Source organism: Henckelia pumila, chromosome 2, assembly GCF_033568475.1.
Source record: "Henckelia pumila isolate YLH828 chromosome 2, ASM3356847v2, whole genome shotgun sequence".
Taxonomy (NCBI): Eukaryota; Viridiplantae; Streptophyta; class Magnoliopsida; order Lamiales; family Gesneriaceae; genus Henckelia; species Henckelia pumila.
The window spans coordinates 144,331,389-144,341,803 of NC_133121.1; the positions used below are offsets into that span (position 1 = coordinate 144,331,389).

Here is a 10,415-nt window from a genome sequence, read left to right on the forward strand (position 1 = left end):
TTTAATCCTATAAGTAAAAGTAAGTTTGTATTACACACAGTATAATCCACACGAACAAAAATAAAGAATACTACGATTTGTTTCCTCCCATTTTGAATTATCGATGGTCGTTTAATATGTGTAATATATGTTTTTTTTTCGTCACATGTAACGTATGAGACCATCATTGCCAAATAAATCATATATATCCGATTAATTTAGAGGTTTTAGGAAAAAATGATTAAAATAAAAAAAATCAAATTACTAGATGAAAACCAAACTTTGACATATTATGGGACAGTCAGAACTAAAACTCAAAACTGACCAGCTTACAAGATTAAAATTGCAATTTTACCAATATAAAATTATAAAATATCTAAAATAAATGGTGCAATCGATGCAGTTTTTCATTAAAAAAAAATAGCACAATACCATTTAACATTATTATGCGGTTTAGAATTTATTTTTTTATCGACATTTTTGAAAACAAATTGCAAATATTCATACTGATGGGATGAAAGCCCAATTTGTTAATTAATAAAATAAGCTCAAATTTAAGAGCCCGAGACACAAGGGCCCAAGCCCACGAAGCACTCCTAAAACATCCATAAATAGATGTGTCTCTCTTATATCCAAGGTACATTCTCATTTTTCTCTCTAACTTGAGCTTTCTTATTTTGGGAGATTATCATTGTGTTCTTTGCTGATTTGAGCGTCGGAGTGCCTAAGCCGGGGAACCGCCCGGTGTCTCTGACGTTTGTTTGTGACGCAGGTGACGATCCACGAAGTTTCATCTTACGCTATGTGTTTACCTTACGTTGCAAGGTTCACCTTACGCTGCAATGTCACCTTACGCTACGTGTTTACCTTACGCTACGTAAGTTTGGTAGGGGTGATAAAGAGCTGATTAGCTAATTATCATCAATTGTCCTGCGTTTGGTTGGAGTTGTTACGATTCAAAATTTTCTCATTGGCCCGTTGAAAGCCCGCACTGTGCACACAATGAGAGAGACAATTAATCTCTTCATGATCGTGGTATTATTTTTACAAATCTAATGATAACATATAATTTTACTTTTATACCCCTTACATTTGAAATTTGAAACAAAAGTCAAACTTTTCCTCCGTTGAAACAAAAGAAAAATGAAAAATTTTGATGAATCGAAAAACTCGATCTTAATAAATAAAAATTGATCTAATAAAATATAAATCTACTCATTTTGAAAATATAATAAAATTATCCGAATCGTTAACCCGATTGCCGATTACACTGTTCGCTATTTTAATTTTTATATTTTTTCCAAATATTGTTATTAATAGCAACAACAATAATAAAAATATTATTATTATTATTGAATTATACCAAAATTTTTTAAAAAATTAATAACCAACATAAAAATGAAGTAATAAGATATATTAAATGGAATAATATGAAAAAATTTAATAATAATATTATAAGAATGATGATTATATAATAAGAAAAATAACTTTTCGTAATTAATGTCTAAAAACGATAGTAATAAGAATAATAAGTAATTATTATTATAATTATTATTATTTTATTTCAAATACTAATAAAAAAACATCATGAGTGTAATAAAAAAATTGTAGAGTAAAAAAAAATTAATATTAATATTAATAAATAAAATATTAATTTTAATATCAATTTCATTATTATTATTATTATTATTATTTTTGAGAGGTAATATCATATTATTAATATTATCATCTTATTATTATTTTAAATAATAGATTATTATAAAAATCTATTATTTTATCATTAACATTTTTAATTATTATAATAATTAAATTATTTTATATTATTATTATATTCGAGGGTATTTTGGTCATTTGTATTCAACATACAAAATTAATTCATCGTATTAAAATCATAACAAACACCAAAAAATTTGTCACAGCGTACTATTTATCCTTATATTTCAGTTTTTAATCTCTTTATTTATCCATCTTTCGTTTATCTCATCATTCAAACCAAGCAAATATGTCAAATATAATCATAATTAATAAAATAATTTATTCATAACATATCAAAGAGAATAAGAGTTGATATGATGGTAACATAAGAGTAATAAACTCTTCAAAAAAAAAAAAACATAAGAGTAATAAATAATAATATCTGACATTTTATTTAAGGCTTGTTATTTCCATGCTCCAAAGGCTCATTTCGGGGTGTGTATTTATCCCTTACTAGTTAGAAAATTTTTTGGGATATTGCATATATGAACTTAGACAATCCCTCCTACTTGAGCTAGTTTTTGGAGTTGAGTTAGGTCCAAGTTTATTCTCTTTTTAACATGATCTGGAGCGTAGAGATATTAACGGGTGACCAAACTGTGGACAGTTCAATACATAACGATGGAACATGACTTTTAAACTTTTTCTATACCATCTTAATATTGTGGATCTAAACCTCATCTCTCACCCTTTGAGCTAGCTTTTGGAGTTGAGTTAGTTTCAAGCTCATTCTCTTTTTAACATTATCTGGAACATGAAGATATAACGGGTGACCCAACTGTGGGCAGTCCAACACAGAATGGTGGAACATGACTTTTAACATGTCTCTATACCAGTTAAGATTGTGAATCCGAACCTCATCCATCATCCCTTGAGCTAGCTTTTGGGGTTGAGTTAGATTCAAATCGACAATCTTAACATGGTATCAGAAAACATGTTAAAATTCAGGTTCCACTGTTATGTGTTAGAGTGCCCATAGCTGGGTCACAGGATAATTTTTTCATGTTCAAAATATTCACTCTTGGGCGTGGATGAGGTTTAGATGACAGATCCACAATCTTAACATGGTATAGAGACAGATTAAAGGTCATGTTCCATCGTTATGTGTTGGATTGTTCATAGTTGAACCATCCATTAATATCTCAACGCTCCAGATCATGTTCATTTCTGGGCGTGAGTGGTGTGCGTTGATGTGTTAGTTGTTTCATGTCAGTTGGATAGAATTCCTGAGAGTTGCATTTATAGACTTGGACAATCCTCCCTTTTGAGCTAGTTTTTGGGGTTGAGTTAAGTCTAAATCCACTTTATTAATATAATTCAAATATATTTTTGATTTTCAGAAAAGTAATGTGTAAATTAAGATGGATTTCTGTTTAGAGGAGTAAGATCGTAAACTTCAAATACATATCTTACATGTTTATATATAATATCTCATGTTAATTAATATGGATTTCAAGACCAGTCAATAATGATTTCATTTGAAATTAATTTTATTTTGTATTAATAATGTGTGAAAAAAAATGTGAATTTAAGATTTGGTATATTATTTCACTGTAAACAATAAAACTATAATCGAAATCCATGGATTTTAAATACATATCCCTAAGTGCAATCTAAAAGTCCAATTTTTAATTTAGTTAGGTGATATTCATATAATTGCATGAATATCACATGTTCAAATCTAAAAAAATTTAACTTAAAGTATTACGTTTACGATAGCATTTCTCCGGGTACTTTCTAATAGGGGTGTAAACGAATCGAACCGATTCGTGAGCTTTTCGAGCCGATCCGATAAATATTTGATTTGTATTCGAACTTATCGAACTCGAACTGAATCCGAACATGTTCGAATTTTTTTTCGAGCCGAGCTCGAGCCAAAATTATTTTGTTCGATAGTTCGAGAATAGTTCGCGAGCTTTAATATTTTATTAATATAATATAATTATATAATAAATATATATATTTCGAATTATTTCGGACATTTCGAAATTTTTCGGACATTTCGAGTTTTTCGAACCATAATATCTAAACAATAGTTTGAATAGTTCACGAATAGGTTCGAATATTTCGAGCCGAACTCGAACTCGAACTTCATTTCGAGTCGAGGTCAAGTCAAAATATTTGAAATTATCGACTTTCGAATCGAACTCGAACCCAAATATACCTAATTCGAGTCTTAAATTTTTTCTATTATTTGACATGATTCGATTCATTTGCACATCTACTTCTTAATTTGCAAAGCACACCGGCCAATCTACCTAGTACATGCGCTGCCAATTTCATTAACCAGGTGATGACGTGGAACAATTACGGAATGATATGTTTAATTTAAAGCCAAAGTGAGAAGGGTTCATGCTCGTATATTTACCACCGACACTGGTTATAGATTATAACATTAGCCCGTTAGACTCGCTACATACATACATACATTTGTTGTTAACTAAAGAGACCAAATTAAGATTTTAAGTGTGAAATTTAGGATGTCAATTCGGCTAGGTCGGGTGAGTTCGGATCGGATTGACGAAAATATTATTTAAAATTTTCTCAACCCCTACCCGAATCAACCCGAAAATAGTCAAATCAAACCCGGCTAAACCGACTAATCCGATCAACCTGAACCAATCCGATTTTATTTTTAATTTTTTTAAAAAATAATTAAATAAAATTTCAAATTTCAAAATACAAAATAATAATTGTAATATTTAATTTAAACACATTAACAAATTTAAAGCTGATATATAATTTAAATTTGAAAGTATATATATAGTCGTAGAAAATTTAAAGTATATTTATTACAAAAAAATAAAAAAATTATTTTAAAAAATCAAAATTGTATAAAATAAACATTAAATGACGAAAATATATTATATCAATATACACTAATTTTTTTTCAAACAAACAACATATATATAAAAATGTAAAAAAATCTTTCTAATTTTATATATAAAAAATAATAATAAAAAGTATCAGGTTATCTCGGTTCAACCCGATTCGACTCAACTAAAAAGCTCAATCCTAATTTGATATTTTTGGAGTCGACTCGTGTACTAAATTGACAGATTGGATCTTTTGAGACTAAAAATGGTAAAGAATCTCATCCACGGACTAAAAAAAAAAAACCAAAGACAAAATTTTACTTCACATATTTTATTTTATTTTTTTAAAAAAAACTATTTTTCATCTTGTAATCAAAGATTGTTTTTGAGAATATATGATATATCAAAATATAGATCTAAAATGATAATTTTCTTTACATAGTTACCGAAGAAACGTACGTGAAAGAAAAAACATTAAATGATAGTTCATACACCATCAATATATATATATATATGGCCTGAACATCTCCTTCTGTAAACGACTGCTCTGCTACAATATTATTATATATATATGCCATCCCTTTAACACTAATATATCTTAGAGTTTCCCCTAATTCGAGAGTTAATTAGATACATTAATTGGAGGGATCTTCGTTTTGACGAGAGATTATATTTAAGATCGAGTTACGTTAGTTCTCTCGAGCTAGCTAGCTTTTATCAATGGCGGTTTGTGTGAGAATTAATAATTATGCGGCCATTTTTCCATTTCTGATCCTTGTGCTATTTGCCGGTAATTACGTGATTCCCGCGAGAGAAAGGTACATTATTTTCATTTTATATATGATCAATTTAATTTAAATTTCCCTGCTCAAATGGTGTCAAACCCAGATCTTGTACTCTTCAATATTAATCAATGCAATACTCAAACTCACATAACAGAAGTGAAGAAAGTGGGCAGATTGAAAACTTCACGAGGAATTCAACGATGGAGGATTATAAGTGAGTTAATTCCCTGCATTTCGTACGTTTTCCGCATATATAATCTTAAGCTAAAGTAGTTGATTTTTCAAGCTTTTTTTTTTTTTTTTTTTTATTTAATGCATCATAATTATTGCATTGCATGATGATTAATCAATCTAGCTAGCTCTCACACGAATTAAAATTAATAATCCTCAACTACGGCCCCTGTGGGAATAAATTTCTGCTCTCCACATACGTTTTCAAGTACTACTCATCCAGTTAATTTCTCCATTGATACTGATCATAATTTTAACAATGCAGGTCCGAAATCGATGCCGAATTTAAGCACGATCACGCAGCACTCGATGATCCAGAAGCTGTCGCTGCCATGGTAGATATGTAAGTCCCTTTCCCTTTTATTTCATCATGAGTTTCTTAAGATTGGAATAATGTAATTGCGACCGCTAGCTTGATTAAAGTTTATCCTCCGATCCTCCAATAAATCACGTGTTTCAATTAATGATCATGTTTGGTTTCGTGTACGGGAAAAAAAAAACACCAAAGGGGAACCCCTAGCTCATTTGATGGTGAAATTATGCTATCAATATCTATCTATGTCACATATCATGAATCAAGATCTTCTGAGTTGTATATATAAACGTGGAGATATCATTTTTTGAAATAGAATTATGTCCGGGTTTATTATCTTTATAATTTTGATCACCTGTATCCTAGGGTGCAGAGTTTTTCGTGTGCGATCACTAAAACATGGTATCGTGTTTTAGTGGTCGCACACGAAAACTCATGCATTTTAGGGTGCTGATGATCATTACTGATTATCTTTAATAATTCTGCTGTGAGCTAGACCCTATCATAGTGCATCGTGTGTGTGTATATATACATATATTTACTGTAGCTTTTTCTAGTATAATTTCGTGTTAACAATAAAACCATAAGGTTGGTGGATTGATGAACTTGGATTTATGCGAGGATTTTCAAATCAAAGAAAATAACTGGGTTGAAAAATGGATTTGAAATTAATTAAAGCATAAAAATTTACTTAGGGAGTATTTGCAATAGATTGTGCTTTTATAAAAGTGCTTAATTTATAGATTATAAAAAAGTTAATAAAAATCAAAAATTGGTAGTGTTTGAAAACAAATGTGAAAATCTAAAAATCAAAGTTTGGTAGTGTTTTTTAAATAAGTTATTAGAGTGATTTTAACAATGAACTTCTTATTAGAATCACTTTTGGAGAATCATAATCACCACATGCCTAGCTTTTGGATTTCAATTAAGTTAAGCATAAGCTAACACATAATCTAGATTTAAGAAACACACAAAAATGATTTTTTAAGCCAAAAGCTAACAATCATTTTTTTTTAGTGATTGCAAACACTCCTTTAGCTAGATTTCAAATTCTTCACCCTAATTTGAACCAAATGGATACATGGAATTAATATTAGAGGTGGATTATAAATTTATAATCCAAATTAGATAACCTAATCGAAATCCATGAATTTGAAATCCTACGATCTAAGCTCAACCTTAAAATTAATCTTGGAGATCTGGAGTACATGACTTTTGTCTGCCCATAGATATAAAATGTTAACTTTTTGGATTTTTAACCCGATCAATGTTATTTTTCAAACTATCTCGACTTTTGGGAGGGTGGTTAGGAATTAGGATAATTTTTCGCAACTCATGAAATTGACTAGAGTTATGAGTGGGTACATATAATTGTGTGGTTTATTGACTGAAGCGGGAAGAAGGGGGTAAGGTACTGCAAGAGGAGAAGTAAATGGGGGGGCACATTATTATTATATTTCCGGCAGATGGGTGTACCGACACGAGACAATGGCCTAATTAAATGACCTCTGTCCGTTGCCCTACCACCACCGACGCCTCAGAATTTAATCACTCCACCGCATTCATTTATTACCACCAAACATTCACTTTCCGTACTCCATCGCACGCTATAGCTAGCTCCTGCTAATTTAAGCTTCCTTCATTATTGAAATTAGAATTTGTTACAGGGTTCAATTAATGCATGGAATCCCAACATTAATTAGGATGAGATATATGGTCAGACAATATTCAATTCAGAGTGAAAATCTAACGTTACATATATAAAATTTGATCATCATTTTATTTCTTTCATTTAAGCTGAGTAGACTCCTTTTTTTTTTCTTTTCTTTTTTTTTGAAATCATTAAGCTGGGTAGACTTAGGATCCTCAATTTTGTAGAATTCCCATGGTATTTTGATCACGAACAAAATATACATGTTGTACGTGAGTATCACCAGAACACCCACAAAACAAGGAAATTATTATGAATATAAAAATATATATATATGAAAAGAGAAGATCTCTAGATTTTGGGCACATGATGTGGTTGCCCATGATTTCTCCATAGAGATAGGTTATAAAGACCATACTTATGGATATCAAACTTATTTTATCTTATCATATTATGATCGGGGTAAAGCCTACATGAGCGATTTAAGTAGTATTTGAGAGAGTTTATAAGAAAGATTTCTCGGAAAAAAAACACTACCTAAGTCCAGCAAAATGAAAAAATTATATATAGTTTTTGAGAAGCCATAGTTTCAACAATCATTTATTCATGATCCAAAACATAAAATATTCACAATTAACTTTAGATAGGATGAAGTTAATCCAAGATTTTAGTTGATTCTACGAGACTTTGAAGGAAAAAAATGCATGTAAAGTTAATTAACACTGTCCGCTATCTTTGGGATTCTATGAATTATGATGAAATTAAATATGATTGATAACAAGAAATTGGCAATTATTCCTGAAAATGTCACCATAATCCAGGACAATTCAGAACAGCACCGAGAGGAGAAAGCTGGGGTTCTTTTCCTGTGGAAGCGGCAACCCCATAGATGATTGCTGGCGCTGTCAAGGCCACTGGATGCGCAACCGCCGGCGCCTGGCGGACTGCGCCATCGGCTTCGGACGCAACGCCATCGGTGGCAGAGATGGCAGGTACTACGTAGTCTCCGACCCCAGCGACCACGACCCCGTGAACCCCCGCCCTGGCACCCTGCGCCATGCTGTGATTCAAGATCAACCCCTGTGGATAGTCTTCAAAAGAGACATGGTCATCACGCTGAAGCAAGAACTGATCATGAACAGCTTCAAGACCATCGATGGCCGCGGAGCCAACGTGCATATCGCTCACGGAGCTTGCATTACCATACAGTTTGTGACTAACATCATCATCCATGGCCTACACATTCATGATTGTAAGCCCACGGGTAATGCCATGGTTCGGAGCTCGCCTTCGCATTATGGATGGAGGACCATGGCTGATGGTGACGGGATTTCTATCTTTGGGGGAAGCCACGTTTGGATCGACCATAATTCCCTTTCGAGTTGTTCGGACGGGCTGGTTGATGCTATCATGGGATCAACAGCCATTACCATATCTAACAATTACTTCACTCATCACAATGAGGTTCTTTTAATTTCTTCCAATGTTTGTACATTTGCAAAGCTGTGAAAAGTTAATGGTATAAGTTCAAATGTTGATGACTTTTAACATTTTTGACTTATATATATATATGCTTGTAAACAGGTTATGTTATTGGGACACAGTGATTCATATGCCAGAGACAGGGTAATGCAGGTGACAATTGCCTACAATCATTTTGGAGAGGGCCTAATACAGAGAATGCCAAGGTAAAGCACAAGAATTAGATGATCTTCAAAACTTTATGGCACTTTTACTTATTCATGACCAATTTAAGTCTTAACACTGGTATGTATTTTGAACCATCCAGGTGCAGGCATGGGTATTTTCACGTGGTAAACAATGACTACACTTCCTGGGAGATGTATGCTATTGGCGGGAGTGCGAATCCGACCATTAACAGCCAAGGCAACAGATTTCTTGCCCCATCCAACCCTTTTGCGAAGGAGGTGTAGATAGAACTGGTAATTATATTCACCTTGAGATTATTGGGATTGCATCTTACATGCATGAAATTTGACAGGTGACAAAGAGAGTAGTGAATTCGAGGAACAAAGGATGGAGGCATTGGAACTGGAGATCAGAGGGTGATCTTATGCTAAACGGTGCCTATTTCGTTCCGTCTGGGGGCACTGCAGCAAGCTACGCTAGAGCCTCGAGTCTGGCTGCCAAATCTTCTTCCATTGTGGCCACCATCACCTCTGAGGCCGGTGCACTTCACTGCCGTAGCGGCTTCCATTGCTGATAATTATATATCCAAGTTCCAAATTATGGAACATGATTAAAGAAATCTGACGTCAACATATATATTCTTCTTCTTCTATATAATATTTAGCCTATGATCTTCCTTCAATTTCTATGATCAAGTGAACAATTTATCGTGCATCATTCAACTTGTATTTTACTCTTGATCAACCTCCGTACCGCTTCGTTTTGAACTTTTTGAGCTAGGTTCTTTTGAAGCAGGAGCAGAAGCGTTGTTTCTGAGTAATTTTTCGTATATGTCTTCCCGTAGCATCCCACTACGTACTTTTTTTTTTTTTCTTCTCAAAGTGAATCCAAATAATTCCTCTATTGCATTGTTATAAGTGTCCATGCTTTTTGCATTAATATTGTTATTACAAGTAAAAATAGAACTTCGAGAACTGCTCTTATTAGCGATATGTAATGGCATCTAACTCAGGCTTTGTTTTATCTCATCACTATCCTTTGGAAATATCATATTTTTAGGCCAAAGTGACGTTACGTTACGTTTGAAATATGAGTAGCTATGTGGGAGTTTTTATGTTAAAATATCATAGTGTAATTTGATAATTATCAAATTCAAATCTTTAAATTGTAGAACAGCTTGAGAGTCACGTTACGATTGCTTTAGACAATTATTGCACTCTTTGCAATAAATAAGA

The 10,415-nt window shown here is 32.4% G+C and overlaps 1 protein-coding gene across 1 annotated transcript; it reads left to right on the top strand.

Annotated features, from left to right (window-relative positions):
* Positions 1-5,121: 5,121 nt before the first annotated feature.
* LOC140883875 (probable pectate lyase 8) lies at positions 5,122-10,144 on the top strand. The gene is made up of 7 exons (XM_073290489.1): positions 5,122-5,368; positions 5,490-5,549; positions 5,832-5,909; positions 8,352-8,994; positions 9,115-9,218; positions 9,320-9,458; positions 9,533-10,144. The coding sequence occupies exons 1-7, from the start codon at positions 5,271-5,273 to the stop codon at positions 9,752-9,754; spliced, it is 1,344 nt and encodes a 447-aa protein (XP_073146590.1). The 5' UTR covers positions 5,122-5,270; the 3' UTR covers positions 9,755-10,144.
* The last annotated feature ends 271 nt before the right edge of the window (positions 10,145-10,415 follow it).